The sequence below is a fragment of the Cygnus atratus genome, chromosome 16 (genome assembly GCF_013377495.2).
Source record: "Cygnus atratus isolate AKBS03 ecotype Queensland, Australia chromosome 16, CAtr_DNAZoo_HiC_assembly, whole genome shotgun sequence".
In the NCBI taxonomy this organism is placed as follows: Eukaryota; Metazoa; Chordata; class Aves; order Anseriformes; family Anatidae; genus Cygnus; species Cygnus atratus.
Genome location: NC_066377.1, coordinates 9,949,454 through 9,972,894, shown reverse-complemented (window position 1 = coordinate 9,972,894; position 23,441 = coordinate 9,949,454). Strand labels below are relative to the sequence as shown.

The 23,441-nt window shown below is 40.0% G+C and overlaps 1 protein-coding gene across 17 annotated transcripts in view; it reads left to right on the top strand.

Moving 5' to 3' along the window:
• EYA2 (EYA transcriptional coactivator and phosphatase 2) overlaps window positions 1–23,441 on the top strand; it is a 99,562-nt gene that overhangs the window by 42,031 nt on the left and 34,090 nt on the right. For 11 of the 17 annotated variants that reach the window (XM_035548530.2, XM_035548539.2, XM_035548534.2 and 8 more), the window contains exons 3-5: window positions 2,827–2,875; window positions 3,505–3,647; window positions 6,525–6,641. In XM_035548530.2, coding sequence (XP_035404423.1) covers window positions 2,827–2,875; window positions 3,505–3,647; window positions 6,525–6,641 — 309 coding nt within the window. Of the gene's footprint in view, window positions 1–32; window positions 69–2,826; window positions 2,876–3,504; window positions 3,648–6,524; window positions 6,642–23,441 lie in introns of all 17 variants that reach the window. The other 6 variants (XM_035548528.2, XM_035548525.2, XM_035548521.2 and 3 more) reach the window with 1 other exon arrangement.

Below are 23,441 nucleotides of genomic sequence, written 5' to 3'. Positions count from 1 at the left end.
AAACCCTAATTTTCTAAACTGTTTTCTTTCAGGTAAGTCAAAGCAAATTTTTCACGGTGAGTATGAAGGTGAGTCAGGTAAGCCCAGCTTTGGATTTGAAAGCAGTCTTTTTCTATACCTGGTATTCCTATATCTATAGTATAAATGTTTATGTACCTTTATATAACACTATCTTTTGCCTTACTATGTTTTATTCTGCTTTATTTTTTTTTAAAAACAAAACATCTGTGCCTCTTGCTGGGGAGATACGTTACTGTTAGCCATATTGTAAACGTAGAGAACTAGGGCAGAGATACCGGTGGGTTTTACTTTTCTCAGGTGCTTCTGGAATACAGGAGCATAGACCTTTATGGTTTGGTTTGTTACTGCCCATAGCATGTTAGAGGTGTGTAGGATGCACAGTCAGGCGTGAGTTTGTTGTGCAGAAGGATACAATAAGAGGGGCAAGGCACAGAAAAGCATTCAGAGAAGGGATACCAAAGAGTGGGTCATAGAAGTTGATTTTATCACAGCAGCTACATTGGGATGAGTTAGTTCTTTTTCTTCTTAATATCCAGAGAGAAGAGGGTGAAGCAGGCGTCCAGCATAGCACTAGGAAAGACACTAGAGTACAGTGCATGGGTCTGTGGGCAGATGGGGTCAGTGTGCAGCATAGATAGACGTCTTCAAGTTGGATTTTTCTCTTAGAAATAATAGTAGGCAGCAGTGTCAACGCAGTCATGCCCAGCTCACTCTGAAACCTGTTCCCCGTGGTCATCAGTGCCTTTGTTACCAGAGCCATTTTTCCTAGAGTAAGTCAGCACTGCAGTAACGTTTCTCATCTATTGTAACCTAAGAGTGGTTATTAAATACTGCAGTTATCCCAGAGAAAAGAGACAGGAGTACACAGGTATATTTTTTTTGTAATTTTGTTTATTTTTTATTAAGTGGTCTTTGGTGATTTCTAAGTTTGTGGGAAAAAGGGCCTCTTTTTTTTGAGAAAGTGTGTGTTCTAGGTATTTTCATCTCTTATTGAAATATAATTCTTTCTGAGAAAATGCAGCTCTTTTTCAGTTTTATTGTTACATAAAGAAACATTACACAAATTAACATTCTAAAAAGAGAATAATATCTTATAATAAATATTATTTTGTTAAAACTCATGTACCTCCATTGGGGTTTTTCTATTTGTTCACTTCCGTAAGTGAACAAAGATTAAAATGCATTTTACTTCAATTTACTTTTTTTTTTTTTTGTCAGATTAAATGTTTCTCTTTTTAAAACTATTTTGATGTAATCTTCATGTTACAATGTAGAATGACAAAGCCATGTAAAATATTGTGAAAGAAGCTTGTGGAGGAAACAACAATTTTAAAAGAGTTAAACGAGGAAGATTGAATATTTCATATGCAAGCATGTCAAAGCTTTTTGGAAATTCTCTGCAGGTTTATGGCATAACAAGTTACTCAAACCCATAGGACTACTTGCATGTATTTAGATCTTACATGTATTTGCATATTTCATTAAATAAAACATACTTTAAATGTTTAATTCACCAACTTACAAACTGCTGAACAAATGAAGTGATTCTGACTTGGACAACTTCGTGCTGAGGATAGCACCTCTGTAGCACTGCGGGTACATCCACCTCGATGCATGGGACAGCACTGCGGATGTTTTATGCCTGGCAGTGGCAATGTGCAGGCAGGGGGGACACTGCAGGAGTCTCCCTTTCCACCCAGTGTGTGCTCCTGTGTCGGAGAGATCTTCTTTTCTGCCTGAGTTTGGGCAGAATTTCCTATCCCATGTAAGAAATTAGATGATAGATGCCAGCACCTAACGTGGGGGGCGGTGGTGCTGTAGTCAGCAGAGAACATAATGGTTGATGTTCTTCTCCCTGGAGAAACTCTTTGCAATTAGTTTGGTGTGCTGATTGATACTGCCAGCAGATAAAAAGGTTGGATGTGTTGTGTCTAATGTCATTATTGATGATTGTGAAGGTGTGTTGGCGTTTATACTGCTTTAATAACATCTAACATCAACCAGGACTGGAGAATCAGAATTTGGATGGCATTATGGAGCCAACCTGCATAATAATACTCATGGTGGCATTTAAGTATGGTATTTTCCATACAACTTGCGAGTTTTGACTTAAGTTTAAAAATAAAAATTAAAATTAAGCCTAAATATATCTCTGGATAAAGATGGCATATTTTTCTTTGCTAGTGTTACAGAACACAACTGTCTGATACATTGGAAAGCATCCTGCACATTTAACTTGTATGATGCGTTTTCTAATGGTTTAGTATTTTGATTATTGGCAGGTCAATTAGGTAGGTGGTTAACTCAAAAAAATCAAGAATGAGGAGATTTACAGTGTTGTATTTTTTATATTTATTTTGGCTTTATATGTTTTAACTAGCATTTTAAAGAAAGTCAGTCATGGTCTAGGAGAGTATCAAAAAAAAAAAAAAAAGCAAAGGGGCAAAAAGTGCAGTGATCTTAAATCACTTCAGTGATCGTAGCGGATGCTTTTATAGCCTTTAGCATGATTCATCCTACCAAAGCCCAACTTCATGGTTGGTACCAGTCGCATGCAAAGAAGAAAATGGTAACTCAGTCAATCAGTAGCACCCTCAGTGAGAAACTAAAGATATATTTATTTGTTGTTAAGTGGAGAATAAGTTTATCTGCTTCAGCTCTTTCGAGATTTACTCCAAAACAATGTCTCCTAATTACTGTATATTTTTCTCAAACTACCAGTTGTAAAAGCAATGGTATCATCTTGGCTGTAGAACAGAACATGATGAAAATCTAATACCCTTTAATTTTATTTTTTTTTTCCAGGCAACAGCAAAGCAACTCCACATTGTCCTCTCCATCTGTACTCCACAAAGTGAGTGTTTCTGCCAAGTGCTGTGATTTTAAAAATAGTGTTTTGCTGAACAGCCATTTTTTGTAGACTTCTGTCACCTTAAAATACATTTGTCTTAAGCCCATCCACCTGTTCCTCTGCATGTCTCAGGCCCAATGAACTAACCAGTTTCCCTAATCTTGTTAGATATGGAGTGAAAGAAGGTTTGAGGTACTGTGTACTGAAAATTCGTACCCCTGGGAATCCAAACCTTATCACTTTGAATGTTGCTTTGTTTGTTGGTGACCGTAGAGGAATATGTTAAAATGTCAGAGGTTTCCCATGACACCTCGTTGTTTGGCAGACTCAACATGAAACATGGCAATCAGAGTACTGAGTTGTGTTTTTTTTTTTTAACTTGTGTGTATTTTGCAGAGTTGAAAAAGTCCCAATGCATATAGGTAGCTTTATCTTAATAGTTTATATAAGGAGCCATATACTGAAACGAACTTTTGCCCCAGTCTAGTAAACTCTGAGCTCCAAAATATTCACCATCATTGTAGTATATTGATAGTATTTTATCAAAATGTCTAGAAATGTTTTACATGTACTCTAGAAGATCATGTATAATAACTATTGCCTTATGCCTTCTGTTTTCTTGTTCTCAATAGACATTATCCCCATATAGTGACAGTCTCATCATTCCCAACAATGGCGACATATGGACAGACTCAGTACAGCGCGGGAATCCAACAGGCTGCTGCATACACTGCCTACCCTGCTCCTGGGCAGCCCTATGGCATACCCTCCTACAGTGAGTACTTGGATACCATGTTATATTTGAGGACATCTTCCTCTTACTCTTAGAAAAATATATTTGAAGGTTAAAGGTTTAGAATGAAAGGTCATTTCTGTCTTGGCAGTGTTCTCTTCTTAGGCTTGGAGGAAAATCTGACTTTGTTAGAAATTATAGGATTACTTTGAATTATCTATCATCCCTGTGATATCCTGGGATATGGTCTTACAAACTAGGTAAGGTTGGAGCTGGTCAGTAATAGGATATGAGACAGCATGAAAAACACAGGTTCAGTGGTATGTGCTACTTGTAGTAGTAGCTCTTGACTGTTCCCATGACTCACTGCTAAGACAGTCTCTTGTAGTAAATAAGATATTTAGGTAAAATACATTTTGCCTTCTTTGATTCCTCCTGTGGTTTCAATGATAAAAGCTATGTTAGGAAAAAAATCCTGTATACTATTACAGAAGAACCAAGGCATAGAGCAAAGTAAGACATGGGTGAAAAGATAGGGAGTACTACAGTTTTGGAAGACAGTCTATGTTTCAATGGATCGTTACTAGATATAAATGCCGTGAGCATTTCTAACCCTGGTCAGCTTTGTTCCCTGCGTTCCTGCATAGCCTTGCAAGCAGCTGTGGGGAGATGATGCTGGGCCAGGAGCAGCTGGGGGGGGTTCAGGCAGAGAACTAACTAAACCAGCACTCCTGATGGTGGAAAGCCTGGCAAACCAAGTGTTAAGAGTGTCTTCAAGCTGTGCATGTAAATACCAAGCTCTTGAGGCAATTGGGAAGTTCTTTCCACTCCTGAAGACCAAAGAGATATTACTCCTGCTTAGGCACAGTTCTTTAACAGAAAGCTTTGAGCTCCTTATTCCCTGCTGATCCCATGAGTGCTGAGACTTGCAGCATTAAAATGGCATCATAGGTTCCTTTTCCACTCCTGGTTTCTCTCGTGCTCTTAAATACCTTTGTTTGCTTGGCAAATACAGTATTCTTTCCCAACAAGAAGCTTTTATAGAGCTATTGATAAGGCTTTTACCGAAGGGAAATTCAGTGCAACAGTCTGGAAGGCCAGGGAAATGGGCTTGGCAGGGACAAAGCTTTACCAGGATGATAAGAGGAATGTTTTGAGACCCTTTTCCTGGAGCTACTTGTGTGTTTGCATCATCTGGCTGATTTCCAAGAAAAACTCTGAACAGTTGTCCTGTTAGAGCAGGTGAAAGTAGAGCCATTTGCTACTGCCTTGAGTCTTTAGGGCATACATGTGTCAGGCCCATATGCTGCTTATAAATCCTGCAGATGACCTCTTAGCATCCTTGAGCAGTGATTTCCCTCCCCCAACCCATATACCCTCTCTAAGATACTTGACACAGCATATGAAAAACTCCACCTGGCTGACAACCAAGAACAATGAAGCAGTATTGTTTTTAGGCACAAAAATAAAACTCGGCCAGTTTCTAGACAAAACAGAACATTGTGTGGAAATTAATTTGGTGCTAAGTTATTTCACTGTCTGACAACAATTTTTAGACTTCCAAAAAGGCCCATTTGCTGAAGATTAATTGTAGCCAGGGTAGGTTGAGTGTTTGCATGCAGAGTGCTGATGTAATTGAAAATCATGGGATGTTATGAAAAGAGGCTTCTCTACATACACTCGCAAATCCTTTTGCTCCCCTGTCAGTAATGGACCCAGACGCTTGCACCAAAATATGTTCACTCACTATCCAAATAAACTTCCTGTGTTTCACAATGCAGCATTGTCATATTGTTGCTAACTAGTACTCAAATTGCATTGCAGTTATTCTCACCTAAAGCTAAAAGAAGTGATTTTACTAGAGAAGACATAATCTGGGAGAAATTATTTCCAACCTGAGCAAATGCAGACTTGTTACTTCTACGAGTCATTAAGCTAGAAAACAGTATGCTTCATGAAAGGCACGTGGATTTGACTTGTCTTTTGGCAAGTTTGCCTGCAAGTGCTAAAAGACGACAGCAGCCTGGGAAGCGTATAAATCCAAAGCCAGAACATCAGCAGGGTCTTTGTTTAGCCCCCGTACTCAGGATGTGTCCAACGGTCATTTTTGGTTTTGTGCAAATAGACATGCAAAGGAGAGGGAGGATCACACCCAAAGGGTTCATAATAAGACATACCTTTCAGCTGTTTATTTTAGTAATACAGCTGTAGAATCATGGCAGCATCTCGGAAGAAAATATCAGCCCCTTTCACTACAAGCAAAGGTTTCCTCTTGCAGTGTTTAATTCAGCTGGGGCCGCTCCCCCTGTAAATTGTCAGTTTAATTGCCCAATTTTAGTAATGAAAAGATTTTGTGGCTTCAGGGCTTCTGTTCCTGAACTGTATATCTATCTGAATAGGTGATAACCCCTCCTGTATGACCTGTTAATAAATATTATACTACCAAAGCTGAAAATATAATGTAAGTAGAAGATAATAACTCTATTGAGAACAGAAGTCTTGAGCTTAGTTTGCTGCAGGTTCTGTTGTTTTGTTAATCGTTGCTTGCATCTGATAACTGTTCAGAAACTTCTTGAGTCAATGAGTTTAAGTAATTCTAAAACAAAACTGTCCATAAATTGTTTTTGAAAACAATGTTATTCATGGTTGCTTCTCTATCTTAGCAAAAGTTCATTCAGGTGTGCATACAGGATGTAGCTGACTCAACCATTTGTGGTGAATGTACTTGACTGTATTACTTGAGAGCTCTTTGAGTAATGTAGATTTTTTCTAAAAAAAATAGAAATTATAGGAAAAAACAAAAGAGTTCATTAGTTTAAAATCTATCTGAAATATTCTGAATTCCTAAACTTGCATTTTTATACCTTTATGTGACAAACACTCATGTTCTGCTCTTGGTTTCTACTGTATGTTCCAAAGGCATCAAAACGGAGGACAGCCTGAGCCATTCCCCGGGACAGAGTGGGTTTCTTAGCTATGGATCCAGCTTCAGTACCCCGACTGCTGGACAAGCACCATACACCTACCAGATGCATGGTAAGTACAGCTTGTTGCCTTGTGGGATGTGCTATGAGAAGTCACAATAATATACCCCTTATTAGAACAATTCTTTTCCTTTTGCTATTAGAATGAAAAGATTAGGTGTAGGCCGTCAGGGAAGGAGAGACGGTAAGTCTGTAGAGGTCTGTTGTGCTCATCAAGGAATTAATTTCTGGCAGAAGTACTGGATTTAGAACTTGTGTACCCTAGCAAAACTTCACATATGACCACTATAAGCTTTACTTTTCTACAGAGACTGTTCTTGTTTGTTTGTTTTGTTGTTGTTTGTTTCATTGTTGTTTTGTTCTTTTTAAAATTAATTTTGTGATTGCCTCCTTGGGATTCTAGGATTAGTGTGAATTCCTGTATTCTGAGTGGAAACAAAACAAAAGTGGTTTTACACTTCATGCCAGTAGTAATGGTGGTATTATGCTTCTCCCCAGTGCTGTTCTGAACAATCTGCTCCATGGTAAAACTGCTGTATATTATCACCATTGAAGTTTTAAAAAAAACCAAAAAGATACCTTCATATTATTTTTCTTTTTACTGTTAACACATAGCAAATGCCTGCTAAGATACATCTACCTGTTTTATCTCCTGAAGTACCAACATCATTGAATAACTACAGGCTGTTGAGGTGAAATTCAGAAAAGCAAAGCTGAAAGCAGCTGTTTTTTCCCAAGGTTCCTGAGCTGAGACTTAATAAGTTTAGAATAGCTGTTTTATTACTGTCAGAATAATATCTGGTTATAAAATAGAGAATTGGATTTCCTTATGGCATCGATGACAGTGCCTTGTGCTTGGAGCTTTCTAACACTCTGTTTTGTTGTACAACCAGGAAGGCCAAAATACACTTTATTCCTAAAAATAAAACTTAGTTATTTTTTCATCATTCCATTTCAGAAGCTGTACGAAACACCAGATTTCATGAGAGTCAGTGTTGATTTGCCAACTCCAAGAAAGTCTTGAAAGGGTTTAAACCTGAATTGCCAGAAAAAGTGAAGTAAATGAAAATGGTGAAATTTCATTTTGTGATTCACTTTAACTCATTTTTAGCATGGAATTTGATTTCTTTGAGCATTTTGGTGCTGCTGGTCAGAAACCTTAAGTGCATATGGGAGGTTTCTGTTATCGTAGCTATAGTAACGTGTTTTTTTCCTCCAGTGTGTTCTGTTCCTGATCTTTGTGAATTATGTTTGTTTATTTATTTATTTTCCTGAAACTTGCCAAGTCATTACACATGAATCAGAGGAGGAGTATTAAGATTTGGATAAACTCTGTGAAATCTGGACTTAAAAATACTGTCCAGAGAATTCTTCAAGGAGTCAACAGTTGCATTAGAGGAACCATAGCATAACCATTTCAGCTTTATCAATCATTTTACACCCAAAAAAGAATAATGAGTATGTTCTGAGAAGTAGATCATGTCCTTAAAATGTCGCTCCGTCTCTGTCCTTCCACCTTGAGTCCCATGAGAGTGCAGTTTCATTCCTCGCTTGTAGGTCTCTTACTCTGAGTCCACTTTGATATTTATATTGAACTTGACTAGTAAAATGCAAGGATTAGACTTTTGTCTTCTGCTAATCCTCAGTATGCATGTATTTGAAAGTGCCTTGCAATGAACATGAATTGCCTTGAGTGCATGAACTGAGCCAAGCATTAAATAAACAATTCCAAGAGATTAAAATGCAAATATTCTTGCTGTTTCTTAGCAAATACCTTCATTACAGCTGATGACGTAACAGTAACACAAATGAACATGCCTCAGGTAGTTAAAAATTGCCCAACTTAGGTTCTGGTGAATTGGAAGACTTCTCTGCTGTGACTACACCTATTCAGACTGCCTAGTTTAGAAGCAGCTCAGGTACAACTGCAGCAGCTCTGCCGGCAGCAGTGCAAGCTTGTCTGTACAAAATGCGCATGAGAGGCTGATCCACTCCAAGATCCAGCTGCTGGAGGGAAGGCAAATGCATTCTGCCTTGTCTTTGTCCTTGCCTCAAAGACTTTCCAAGGGTTGGAAACCACAGAAGAATTATATGACTTGTCCAAGTTCATGTGGAAGCCAGGGGAAGGAGAAAGTCTCTTACTTTGCTTTTTGATATTGCTGGGGGTCTTTTTTAAAAACTCTAGGCAAAGTGTCCGTCTGTGTCACTACACTTAGCTATCCCCCACGTAATGAAGAAAGGAAGGAGAAAATTGTATTTCTTCTCAGCCCTGAATGTGAAAGGTGGACACACACATCTGCTTTGATTGTAAATCCAAGAGCAAATAAAATCCTAAACAGTTATATAAACCAGGAAACAAGGTAAAATCAATTTCATTCCAGAAATTATTTAGGAAAGCTGAAGACTGAGAGGTTACCTTTGGCTGAGACTTCACGTGCTAGTTTTGTCAAAGCGCACATCTCTAACACTAAGGTGTTTTTTGTGGCTTAGATTCCATGTGGGACGTGTTGGAGACACCTGAGTTGAATGTGTCACCAAAAAACAAACCAAAAAGGCACAGGGCTGTGGTTTTCTTAATGTTGATTCCTACAAGCTCTATCCATCCTACTCCAACTAGGAGTTCAGTTTTTGGCTTCTATTTTGCTCCTTGAATGTCTCAGTCTCATTTTGAGATTGTGTTACGCTGTTAGCAGTGGAAGTCCTCTCTCTTTGGTAAAACTGGCTTGCAGTTATCAGCAGTTGGAGCTGTTGGGAGTGTTGCAGCTTGTTTGCTGCTTTGTCAGTGAGCTGAAGTGTCATGTATATGCCCTCCTGGAGCAACAGCAGTTGTGCTCTAGCCTGACTAGCTGCTTTATGATGAGATACTAATGGTTGTTGCACCACTTTTGACAGAAGTATGGGCATTTTCTTTTCCTGCCTTGGAAGACCAGTGTATTCGTGTCTAGGTTTCCGGTGTTGGTTTTGTGTTTTTCTTTTGTTTCCCCAGAATGCAGCTCCCACATGTGCTTTGTGTTAGCTTAGAAGAATCTGAGCTGTTTGGGAAGGCAAACTCTTGACTCATTTGGGACTGAAATTTTTAAGATGGCCCCTTTGCTCAATCAAGAGGTTTAGACGAACAAGTTTTGTGCATCAGCACTTGAAAATCTTACACTTGCAAAGAATGCTGACATAACTGCGTGTGTTCTGCCAAAGCAGACTGGGAGGAACTTCATGCATGTTTGTATGACCATGAATGTGCCCAAGGTACCTTCATATAATGTTTCTTAGGGCAACGCTGTGGTGTTAGATAAAATCACTTATTTTCATTCAGATTTTTATGCCATTTCAGCCAGCTCACTGGCTGAAATGCAAGGGGAAAACAAAGGAAAACAGTTTCTGCAAGTGGCAGGTGCTTACTCCAACGCAAAGGGAGCAGAAGTAAATGTGTCTTCCTGTTGTAAACAAATATTTCAACCCTTCTTCTCCTTGCTCATGCAGGGGAACAGTCTGAATCTCCCTGATCATACAGTTTATTTACCTTGTTGAGTGCTGGTGAAAGGTTTGAGTGAGAAGCTAGGAGCCTTCCTGTGCTGAGTGCTACTGAGGAATGTGCACTCCGTGCTTTCCCACGCTGCAGCACCTGGGGGCAGGGAGGCAATTGTTCCATCTCCTTAACCCAATCCAGCAACTCTCCATGCCACCCAAACTCCAGGACTGTTGGGACTTCTGCCAAGTTCACATCAGTCCTATTGGCCACCCCATTACTGGCCCCAGGCAGGAACTCTTACTGATGTGATAAAACAGCTGAAAGTGCAAATTTTTATTTAAATGCCTTCATAAAATCAAATTTCAGGGGGACTTGAAGAGTCAAGCCCTTAACCCTCACTTCAAGGACAAAATATTTATTATATCATGTCAAAAGAGAGAAGGGATCTCGAAGAGGCTGACATGTGCAGTGGATCAGTAAGGAAAGTAATCTCCAGGAGTGCCTGCTGCTTAGTATTGTATTTTAAAGTGTGAGGAAAAAAGGCTTTTTTTTCGAGCTTAGGTCTACAAGTATTTTAAGACAGTAGTAGCTCAAGTACCTATAAGTGAAATAACTTTGACTGATGTTGGCCTCTCTTGAGCATCAGCTCCCAGAGCAACACAGTGAAGCTGTCTGCAGGCAGGGGTGGTCAGGCCATGAATCTTGAGCAGCTTGTGCAGGCTATGAAATCCTCATGGTCCCCTCGTTTATGAATTACATGGCCACGAAATAGGTGTGTTATGCAATCACAGGCTAATGACCTTTTGGGTGACAAATACTTTGTCTCATAGGGCTCTAGGACAAATGCTCTCCTTCAGTAAGTGCCAAGGTAGTTGGAACTGGTTGGTTTGCTCTCATGTTTCTTTGGAACCAGCACAAGCTCTGGCTGGGATTTGTGTGTCAGGGCCTCACCTCCCTGATGGCTGTTGTCAATAATGTGCCACTTCTGAAGCCAGATTCTGCTCTCCCTTAAATCTGTTCATTTTCGTTACAAACACAGATGATGCAGATGCAATGTAGTGTTCAGCTTTACATTTTTAACTGCTGTTTCCACCTGTATCCTGGTTCTTTAGCAAGAACAGAATACACTGAAAAGTAATAATGAGGATAAAACATTCTTTCAGTCACTAAGTGGTAAAGAAAAAAAAATTAAAAGAAATATTTTGTGGACAGCCAGAAGGGGAAATCTATTTTCATGCTCCCATAGCATGAAAATAAATTAAACGTGGAAGGGCTTTTAAGCCAAATAGCTAATGCAATATGTCACACAGACATATAAATATAAAAGATGAGGTTGGCAAGTTCCATAGCTGACAAAAATGACATGAAACTGTGTCGCAAACTTACTATAGATTGAAATAATGATTTTAATTGCCATGTAACAGGGTGGATATGATAGTATTTTGGCAGACTGAGTAACATTCAAATAGACTGAAATCTAGTCCTATTTACTCTGTAGGAGGGACAGTATTCTCTTCTTTTTAATCAGTGATGTTTACAGCATTGATTCAGGCCATTAGTGTATTTACAAAAATAATATTTGATAATGAAGCTAAGATATTTGTAATGTGCATATGACCAGTTGAGGGATGCCACTTATTTCCAGAGCCATGAATCAGAAGAAAAAGTATCAGTTTGAATTAGATTTTTCTGTCTTTAAAATAATACATTTGTAATGCTGGGGGAAAAAAGTGTTGCTTCTATATGCCATTTCCTAACGGATCCTTATGTAAGTACACAACTGTAGCACTGAACAACACCATAGGCTAGATATTAGAAATATATTTACTTTTTAACACACATTTTTCTAAGTTTGCATTTTATGAAAATTTAGCAGTTCAGTGATTTGCTCAGACCTTTGGTAAAATTATTATTCAGTAGTAGAAATGGAATACAAGACATAAAGATTATATTCAGCCTCTGTCCCAAAGAGTTTACTGCCTAAACTGGTAATTGAGGAAAATGGTTCTTGTTGGGTAGAGGCCCAAATAAGCTAATGACATGCACCCACTCTCTTTTCTGGCTTCACTGCATTAATGGTAACAGCACAAACAGACCAGAGTTGCAGGAGGGCAAACTTTTGTAATCCAGCCAAGCATAATCTTACCCAAATGGTTCCATACCTCAAAGAAAGGGAAGAGCAGGGCTCTCAAACCCAGCACTCTGTGGATGAATCGCTGGTGTGTATCTGTCTGTGATACCATGTCTGGTAGAGCTGATTAAGATTAGTAAAACCATACACTTCCACAGCTTATGGTAATTATTACTTTCCTTTTGTTTTCATAAGGCTGTAAATAGCTGGTCAGAACATGAAACAAATGTTCCGATTAAAATGTCTCTTGTTTGTTTGGGTTGGGTTGTTTTTGTTTTGTTTTGTTTTGTTTTTGGAACACCTCTCAGCCCCTCTCCCCCCCACCTTTTTTTTACAACAACCCTCAGAGATACTTTTTATGCATCTACTCTCTAGCCATTGTGCATATTACAGACAACCTTACCTAGTTTTATAACACCTCGTATGTATTTATCCTTGGTTACTGGAGGAGATTCTTGATGCTGCAAACTGTTGTTTCGGATTTGCGTAGGCAGTAGATGCTTCATCCAGCATCATCTCTCATCCCTCTGCGTGCTGTTTGCTTCCTGATGTGTTGATCTTCCTGTCCCTTGGATTGTGAGTGAAGAGCAGACTTGGGTTTTAGTCCCATGAATATTAGCCTGACGACCTTTTGCTCACTTGGAAAGAATATTTTTGGACTTCATGTTAGTGTAACAGAACGGAATCTGGACCTCCATAGGAGCAAATGAATTATCAAATGCTTAAGGAAGTCTTTGGAATATAATAAACTTGTCATTTAATCAGCTATGTGAAATACTATGAGAAAATTGTGCCAGTGTGTTAGCTAATATAAAAAACCATAAGCTATGTAGAGAGAGTGATAGCAGCCAGCTTTTAGAGCATTTCCTGTGGTCACATGAGCATGTGTTACCCCCTCATTGCACATCAGGCCATCTCTTCCCAGCTTGTCATTAATTCCTAGACAATGCCTTGCTCTTCAGTTATTATTGCTAAAATGACAGCTGGTATGAAACTATGAAATTGCACAACAGTTAAAACTGTGCAGATACTGTTGTTGGGCAGGAAAAGATTTGACCTTTTTTTTTTTAATAGCCATATTCATCTACCCGCAAAATACTTTTTACATTACAAAGGAAAATTCAGTTACGTAACTGGGATAAATTTCCTTTGCCAAGGAATTGCAAAGTAGTATTGAGTTCAGTATAGACATAAATTTGGGGCCAAAGACCTACGCAGTGAAATTCTTTGCTACTGCTGAGCATTTGTTTTCTTTGTAGAGTCTGTTCTGATCAGCTGTCAAGTAATGAATGAATAGAAAGAGGCATATATTTTGTGCAATGCTGATTTGAAATGGACTAATCATGGATGTTGCTTATGTTTGTGGAATGAATTGCTTATGCTTGAGACAAAGTAAAATCTGAACATTTAACTGATTGAAATGTTTTATTATGCTTCAAACATTTTGGCCCTTGTCAGTATCTTGATACTGTTTTCAAAGAGACGCCTGAATTTCTTGCACTTGTGTGCAAGTTTGTGTGTTACATATTTAATGTGAGCCCATAAATATCTATTTGGCATGAACAGTTAGTTCTGCATACATGAATTTTGCAAAGAAAGCGACATGTTTATTTTTAAGCTTGATTCTTTAAATATTTAGTGATGAAATGTGCAAGAAGGGTAAATCTCAATTTACACTTGAGAAATGTGGATCACACTTTGGCATACAGATAGTGAACCCATTAGTCCCAGAAAATAAAGGAGACGGAGAAAATATTCTCAGCAAACTGTCAATCAGATGCCTTAGATTCATAGAATTAAAACCTCAGTAGCAAATGAGTAGCCTCTTTCAAATGCTTCTGCTTCGCAGCTGGTTTGCATTAGTTGCAGTCTAAAACTGTGGCAGCAAAGCTGTCCTCTGCTCCATGGTGAGTTCAGCGGGGAGAGGCCTCTCTTCAGGAGGGGTCAGACCTCACTTTTTACAGTATAAATACAAGTTTCCCCAGAATAACAGCACAGTCTCCCTTTCAGAGATTTCTAAACACCAGGGGCTGACCATGCTACATTTACTTTGTTTAAGAAACAGCTATCTTACAGGAGAGGGAACTCGTGGGGAGAGGCGAAGGTGTTGACAGTGATGCACTGTAAGCTTCAAGGATCTGTGCTACTGAGACCCAAGGAGAAAGCCCTGCCTTAACTTTTCCTATTTACTGCTTTTTTGGTGCTACTATTCAGAAACCTTACTGTAGTTGATATTAAAACACATTCCTAGGTCCTTATTAAACAAGGAGGGACTTGGGAAGGGATGTGCCATGGGAGGGCGTAGACACCAGGGTGCATGTTTCTGAAGCAAATGTGTATTTGCAGGAGAGAAAGGGGCTGACAACTAGTCTTAAACATCTTCTCTGTTGAGGCTTATCAGAGGTGTAACGCGTCTTTGTCGGTGCCTTCATCCTTAAGAAACACCAGGGCTTGTGGTAAGGCTTAAAGTTTGAATGGGGACACAGGTTGTCATGGCTGAGTAGCACTCATGGAAACTCCGAAGTAGTGGCAGAAAACCTGTGTTGTGATAGTGGCACAGCTGAAACCAGGAGCCTGCTCTGAGACAGAGCGTGTGCTTGGGAGGTACCTGACGTCTGCTGAGGTGCTTGAGGAGGGTGTGGAGAGGGCTGTGGGCTTTTCCCACACCCAGCTGCCTGCTGTGAAGAGCTGCTTGACGCTTCATGAGGCTTCATTCTCCTAGCGTGGTTCCTGTGTTTCAGAGTATCTGTCCAAATCTCTGTGTTAAGAACTACAGGTAGTTTCAGACAAATGTGCTTGAATGTAAGGCAATTCACAGGTTCGCTGCAGAAAGTGTTGGATAAAATTCTGGGGGTGTCTTCTACAAAACATCAGAATGACTGTTCCGGGCCTGATATCCATAGCATCTAGCTGCCTGTCTGGGTGTTGATGTTGAAATAAGAAGTGTGAGTGCTGCCCAGTGATCGTGGTGAATGCTGTTTGTATGTCATCACTGCGTAGATTGGACAGGCCATATATTAGGCAAAAAGGTGTCTGCATGGATTGGACAGGCCATATATTAGGCAAAAAGAAATCTTAAAGTTTAGGTATAACCTAGATAATATGACTATGAGAGATTTCCAAGATTACGGTCCTGAGCAATAGCCAGAAAGGTATGCATAGTCATTAAGAAAGGTGGGCTTAAGAAGTGGTAATTAAGATGTCTATTTTAGCTGTTTTGAACTTTAGGTGATGATTTGACATCTGCAAGGAGACATGCAAAACAAAAGCCAAGATTTTAATTTATCTTAGAAAGGTCTCCTCGTTCCTGGATCTGTGTTCTCCTTCTTACATATTAATGTTTTGTAGATGCCTTTACAACTGAACAGATTGGAAAAAATATGAATAATGAAACGGTCAAACATTACACTAAAATCCTTTTACACGAGGCTATGCTGAGATTTCTATTGAGACCTCAGTTAGAGACCAGACGGGTGCCTGTATTTCAAAGGAAACAATACATCTTTGCTATAATGAGATCTTAAATCACAGTTTTGACATCTCATAAAAGTGAGAGAGCTATAGAGCTAATAAGAAGTGGATGAGAAAAAGGGAACATTTTTCATATCTTAATGGAGGTTTGGTAGCTAAGAGGTGGCATATATGTTTGAATCAGCTTATATCTGCAGTTAACATTTCTGCTTTAAAAATAAGTAATTTTGAAATTACTGTTCTCTTTCATATAGATGCAACATCAGCACAGAAAACAGTTGAATTACAGAGATGTTTGGGTGTTGTGGAGACTTCTGTTTATGGATTGTATTTTCTTCATTTTTGTAGGCCAAAAAATCATCAGATGGTAACAGCTTGGGAAATTATGAACTTGGCCTTGATTATTCAGTTATAATGCAGTTCTCATGGAATATGCTAAAATGTTACAGAAGCTTCACTGAATAATTGATTTGGAACACCTAATAATGTTTTCTTGAAAATATCTACAAGGCAATAGAAGAGCTAGTATAAAATTACATATGAAATTTACATTAAAAATTAGCGTACCTGCATAGGCAAGCACTTGAAAGTTAGGAACCATGATTCATGATACCAGTGCAGTATTTGTACTGCTTTTTGTTTTATCTCCTTTTTAAGCACTGTGTGAGGTAATGCTCAAAATAGAGCCTTAAAAAATAGAGTGCAATCATATGATCAAGGACTGTGTTGATGTTTGTGGACTAATAGGGTCTGACTCTGCTTCACTTAACACAGGCTTTGCAAATCAGGACTTTCTTAACTGCTGTGTTGGCATCAGATAACCCTCTTGCATGTTGGTTGTTTTTTTTACATGTAATTTGGATACACTTTCTATTTGTATTGGCAGGGTTCAAATACTGAAATTTGTGCTCTACAGTATTGTGACCTGTAGAACTACAAGAATACCTGCACTGTCTGAAGAAGAGTCCGAGAGCCCACTGAGAGTTATTAAGGATAAAAAGAGGATATACATTTGGCTTAGAAAGTCTGTATCTGGCAGATTAATTGAAGCTGATGAGGCACTACCAGGCAGATCATTCTGCTTTTGTCATGTTTTTCATACCTTTCTCTGAGCATCCTCTGTTGGTCACTGTTTGTTTGTTTGTTTTTTGTTTTTTTTTTTTGAACTTTCCCGGAGGTATTGCAGTACTAAAGCAGTGCAAAGAGGGACTAGAAAAGCCTTGTGGCAATTGTCTGGCTCTAGGAAGCGGTCAGTAAAGTTACCTTGATCCTAAATGATGGGTCAAAGAGTAGAAACATGCTGTCCAGCTTGCTCTTTTCTTTTCTCTTGGTATTTATAGAGATTTGTCTTGCTCAAGGGAAAGGGAATTGCTAGACACATGGCTATGCTCACAGGCCAGGTTTTTACCTCAGTTACATGACAGCAGAAGTTCTAGGGCTTGTTTGATTTTAATGGTGACTTGGGAACTCATAACCACTAAACAGAACAGCGGGTATCAAATCCAGCTTTCCTTTATCATGTCCAGTTATCTGTCAGTGGGGCTGCAGCAGGGTTGTGCCCCTCATCAAACCTGCAGCAGGAGGAATTTTTAATCTTTGGTGCCCATGGAGTCCCCCAAATAAAGTCAGTTTTGCTGATTGCTTATTTCAACAAGGGATTGCACTGAAAGAATCTACCTCATCGTTCTAAGGATGTTCACTTTTTAGCCTAAAACATTGCCTTGCAATTTGTTCTTGAAGACAATCCAATGTGATTTCCTTCTGTAGCCGCAGCATCATTGGATTGGAGTGGTTAAAAGGAGCACTTTCTCAAAAAAAAATGATAAAATTTGATTGCTTTCCCAGGGCTCAAATCCTGAGAGTGAATGTAAACCATCCCAGCACTTTCAACACCATTGTTGAGCTGGATTAAGCTCTACAGGTGACCAGGCTCCAAAGCACAGTAAAAGCCAGGCCTGTCCAAGTGGCCTGGTTATCACTCGTTAAAGCTCTTTGAGGCTCTGTGCCTCGGGTGCTCCCAGAAGCAGGCAGCAAGGGAAGAGCTTTGACACAGAAAAACTGTGCTGCGAAATGTGTTTTATATCACCATTCGAAGTGCCCACAAACACCTGGTCAGGTTAGCTGGAGTGGGTGGGATTGTAGTGGGAGAAGAAGGGGCATATTTTAAATGGGCTGCATGTCAGGGAGTATTATCTGCAGGAGGTGTTTGTATGCTCCTGGGAGCAATATTCTTTAACAGACACTGCTGATGTCAAGTGCTATAACATGGTACAGCCAAGCTTTCATCTAGGTTAATATAGTGTGCTCTTCCCCATACTGTCTGAGCCTGTTCAGACAGAAATACAAGACTGTTTTTGGGGAAGGGTTCATGATGCCTAATGGCAAACAGTTGAGCAATATGCTGCAAAGTACATATGGGTTGAGTTTTTTTCTTCTCCTTTAACAGGTCAGATAGTCTTGAAATACCTCCACAGCTGACAGCCATGCAACATTTTATGAGTTTTCTTGCCCAATAAATGCAGGCAGATGTTGTAGGATTTGGAACATTACAAGGCACTGGAGTATAGTTGGTAGGAGGTAATTTTGAGGAGTGCTTAACCTCTTGCTAAAAAAGTAGCAGCTTGGAGAAGGCAATATTTACTACAGGAAACATTAGCTTGTCAGAGAGCTAAAGCACTGCAAGGAACCTTTTTGAATGACCATGCAAATCTTCATCCAGATGTTCTTCGTGGCATAGAGTAATGCACACTCTGCTGGGACTTAGACTAAGGCCTTTCCTTGCCTCGCTCATAGTCAACATTGTTTCCTTTACAAAAACAGCTTGCTAATGTAAGATTATACAAGCCGTTATAGGCAAGCTTGTGAAATACCATGCAATTCAACTGAACCCTGTGGGCATTTATTTTATTAGTGCTAAGTGGTCAGATAATCCTTTGAGAGAACTCCCCCTAAAACCACTGTGTGATTCATCTACGAGTTAGAGGAAGCACTTCAATCTAAACGTCGTCATTCTATTTCAGGCATATTCAGAAGGGCCCATGGCAGCTGTCCTCCAAACCCCCTTGCCTCAGTCCAGCTTGTCATGTTCTGAGTTGCAAATAGTGCTGTCTACCCAGGGAGCTGTGATAAGTGCCCTGCTGTCCACCTTAGTTGAACCTGGCTGTCTCCTCTGGTTTTTGAGTATCTCATTGAATACTGGAAGTACAAACCATCTGCTCTTTTAAATATAGTGGATTATTCTTTTCTGAGCAGCACAGGAGACTGAGACAACACCTTTCTGATGACAGGGCCCCTCTGACCTGTGTAATGTAAGAACACAACTAATTTTCAGGCTTGCTGTGGTATTGATCTGAACTGCACCACAGGTCCATTCTTTCTTGTAATCACAACTCTCTAAGACACCAATATTGCTATGTTGTGTGTTCATAAGCTGAAATAAATATATATATATATTTTTTTTTAGCCGTGCCAGAGCTTAGTTTTGAAAATACTGAAAATAACTGCGAATATTCCCTTATTTTCCTTACTTGCCCTTGCCAGAAAGGGAAAGGAAGAAATACAGCCTGTAGCTGCAGCAATGGAAAGAGCAAAAGGGAGAGTCTGAGTAGAAGGAGAAGCCGGTGTGAAAATTTTTGCAGTAGCAATGCACACACCGTTGAAAATTATCTTTGACCATGGTATAGATTTGAAAATATTTGAATTAAAATTGGAATGAGGGAAACATAGCAAATGAAATCCATCTGTATGAATGTATAACATCAATCAGCTCACAAAGAGTTTCTCTATAAATATTGCCCTTGGACACTCGTAGAAGGAAGGACCACATCTACTTACCAAGAAGCCATGGCACTGAATATGTACAGCATATGAATGGCTTTTATGCGGTGTCTTTTCATGCAAGTGTGTTTGTGATATACTTACTTTAAAGGGAAAGATTTTGGTACCATACATCTGAAGAGCTGTTCTTCTCCAGAATCCAGATTGTTTTATTACCAGCTAAATGTTCTTTAAGCTACCTGTGAATGAGGGCATTGTGACATTTAGCAACTGGTTTGATTGAACACAGATGTGAACCATATTCCATATGGAGAAGATGCAAAAGCAGAGATTGTAGGCTTGTTTCTGATTTGCAAGCAGGAATTTGAATGCAATTACTCAACATTGAGCTACCAAGATAGTTAGAAACAAATTACTCACTTGCTCATCTACGGTGTTGCAAATGTAAAATCAGCTGCAGTTTGAGATAGTGTGCTGTCTTCAGAAGCCAGGAAAATATGCCAATGTATATGCAAGTAAAACTCCTGTAAAAATGGGCGGTATCCATTCAGAAATGGGAGGGGGACAAACATTTATGTACATTGCTTCCCCAGCAGCTTCCTAGAAGTGCCCCACTGAACATAACCACTGCTTTTCTAGTGTCATTGCAACCTACCTCTGAATATTTCAAGTGCTGTTATCTAGGAAGGCATTTGAAAAAAAATGGGAACAGAGATAAATTGCTAATGCCAGCTTGTAAGGTTTGTTTTCCAGTGGTTTTTGAGTGTAAAATTTACTGATGCAAAACTGAAATTTCATGCAGCAAAATTAATTTTATTACTGAAATTTTTATTTCTTATCAACAACTTAGGAAGGAAAAAACAAACATTGGGGGCCAGTTTTGATGTGGGTTCTGAGTGGCTCAGTTCTGCGAGGTTGCTCACAGAAACTGTAACTAGCAGGGCTCATTCTCTGCTCTTCTTTGGCTGAAAAGGGAGGTTTTATCCTTGTTTTCATTGACTGTGGTGCTTGTTTGTTTGCCTTCCATTTGAACTGATTGTTCATCATTGAAAACGTGGTCTCTCCAGGAAGTCTAGCCTGTAAAGTGGAACAGGGACTGAGCTGTCATCCCCATGAAAGGCAGCTCTAGTCCCCAAGACAAATGTTGATGTTGAGTGCAATTAAAAGGAAATATTTCTGAACCTGGACTTTCAAGATCTTTTGGTTTCATTCCATTAATTGTGGGCTTTTTTTGTGTGTGGTTTTTTTTTTGTTGGTTGGTTGGTTGTTTTTTTCCCCAGCTTTTCATCCTTATTCAGCTGGGAAGAAAATCTGAATTTTTACTAGCTTTGGTTGCTTGGTTTTCTCAAGTGCCCTTATCCGTACCTGTTCTGCTCTAACAAGGCTGAGCTGCCAAGAGATACCAAGCTTAGCAGCGCTGAGTATTCCTAGGGTGGGGGAGCTTCCCTCCTCCTAGTGTGGTGCTTTAGGAGAAGAAAGAAAAAGAGGACTGTGTTTGATCTCAGTTTAGACAAACAGTACTTGAGTTGATAATCCTGCTTGGTCGGGATACTGTCAGGGGATAGAATCAGTGAACAGATTTGCCAAAATCTGTTCCCAGGCCTGCTGAACGTAAGGTTTTGGGAAATACCAGGCTTATACACAGGTAAAAAAAATAAGACGTTTAGTTTCTGTCTCAGCACCACAGTCCTTCCTTTTGAAAACCTGCTGGGCAGAGGGAGCCACGTTGTGAAAGCTTGTGGGGTTACCTGAACTTGTGCCTGGGGTAGCTCAGCTAAAATGGCAAAAGTGTTCCACAAAACCACAGTGCAAAATCCACCAGGTAGCATCTAGTCACAAAGCATTGCAGGAAGCTGTGGAGTCATTTCCCCATCCTCTCACCCCTGAATTTTTTACCCTCTTCTCCCTGCTCACAGCCGATCGTGCATGCACGGACCCACTGATGTTGCACAGCTGGTGCAAAGCTCGAAGTAAGCTCGTTCCAAGAGTACAGGTCTCTCCTTCTTTTTGTAATTCTCTCAGATCATTTGGAAACCGGGAAGCTATGGTATCATGTGCAGGTAGCACAGCAATAAACGTGTTCTCATCACAATTTACACATAAAGCGTGAGTCCCTCGAGGTAACTCATCCCCCTCTTGACAGCTTTAATAAAGGATGATGGATTGTTTCTAAATGACAGTTTAGGAGGATCAAAAATTCCCTCCTGTATTGTTTTGAGCTCTGGTGTACAAGAGCTGTTTTGTGTTCTGTGAAAGTTGTTTTTGCCTGTAAGCGCTGGGGCTCTATTACTCCCCTTCGCCGTGGTGAGAAATGCTTGCTTACCACAGGAATAGATTCCTCCTGCTGCGTGCTCATCACTTTTTTTGAAGAAATGTGGAAAAGCAAAGCCTGGCATGGGTAGGAGGTGGGGAAATGCCAATAGCTGAACGTGTTGCCGCTGTCAGGATGCTGCTCTGGGCGGTCTCCCCGTACGGGCTGTGCGGAGGAGGAGGGATTGGGTGCTGCGCTGGCTTTCCTCCCGGGGTTGCCTCTGAGGGGTGAATGCTAGGGGGAGGCATCACCTGAACCCACCTGCACTGGCTCAGCTCTCCCCAGCGAGCATCCAAAGAAGGCTCCAGAGATCCAGCACTCACCTGCACTCTCTTTTCCCCCTGTCTGCTCTCTTTTATTTTTAAAGGCTACATGTGGCAGAAAATTAGTTCTGGAAGGCAGATCTTCCCTCTTGTTTCTTTTTGGCGTGAGATTTATTTCTCACTGCTTGTGCTTTGTAGCTGCATTTGGCAGAGTGGAGTTTGTTCAGCTGTCCATTCCCTAGCTAATCTTGTGTCTTAAAATAAAAACAAGCAAGTGGATCTTTGGAGAAAGGATGCCACATGACTCTCTCCACGTCTTCATGTGGCTAAAACAGCACTGCTCAAAATCATTCCTAGGGTAAGAAACACGTTAAGAAGAAAAGGCTCTTTATTAGGGCCAATTTCTCACTTGATGGTGCTCTGAGGTGACAAAATGAAGCCTAGACAAGAGCCCACTGTGGCTACACAGCAACAAAATTATACCTCTTTCACTGTATTTAGGTCACTGTGGAAGCAGTGGGGCTGAGTACCCTTTGGAGCCCTTCCTAGGCTGACCTAACCTAACCTAGGCTTCCCTAACCTTCTGTTAGGATGGTGTCAGCATAATCCAGCTTTTGCAACTTGTACATGAAGCTATCCCTTGATGCAAACACTCCTGCCAACATGGGAAGAAGACTTTTGGTATAGATTAGCATCATGCCACATGGTCTCAAGAGAAATTCTCAATCCATACAAAGAGGAAAATTTTGAGTTGGGAAACAGCATAGACCGGAGTTAAATCGAGGCTAGAACTTGCCCAGGGGTCTAGGATCCAGGGGACAAGAAGCTTTCAGTCGTCTGTCAAAGGAGGACTGTCCGAACCTCATGTTTTCTGAACCTTTACTTCTCTAACCATGAAATTCTTGCAGTAATGCTTCCCACAGCTAGGAAGCCTTGGCTGGATATCACCTATTTCATTGGGAAGGAACCATATAAAACTCACCTGTCCATCCTTTCTCTTCTTAATATCGCAGGATGAAGCAATGTTTTTGCTCCCTGCTGGCCCAGAAGCTTCAGCAATATTATTTTCATGTTTGGGGTACCAACACCAGAGTACAAATTTTCAAACAACCTTCTAAAAATTTTTAGGTACCTGGTCCATAAAGACAAGATTCCAGGACATACCTATGCATGAAAGTGTGTGTGTGTGTGACTGCAAATGTAATCCAAGGTGTTTTCTTATATAAAAAGATCATTAAAAAAAAACCACAAAACACAACTCTTCCATTATTTATTGGAAAAAGAAGTGACAGAATTTTAAATTGGGTCATTGTCTTTGAATGTCTTTCAGTAAGCAGACCTCAGTATTAGCTTGCAGTCTTTACAACCTATGTTTGTCAAGATTTATTGTATGCTTATTTCTGGGGAGCAGGTACTTTATTTCCTGTTGGAAA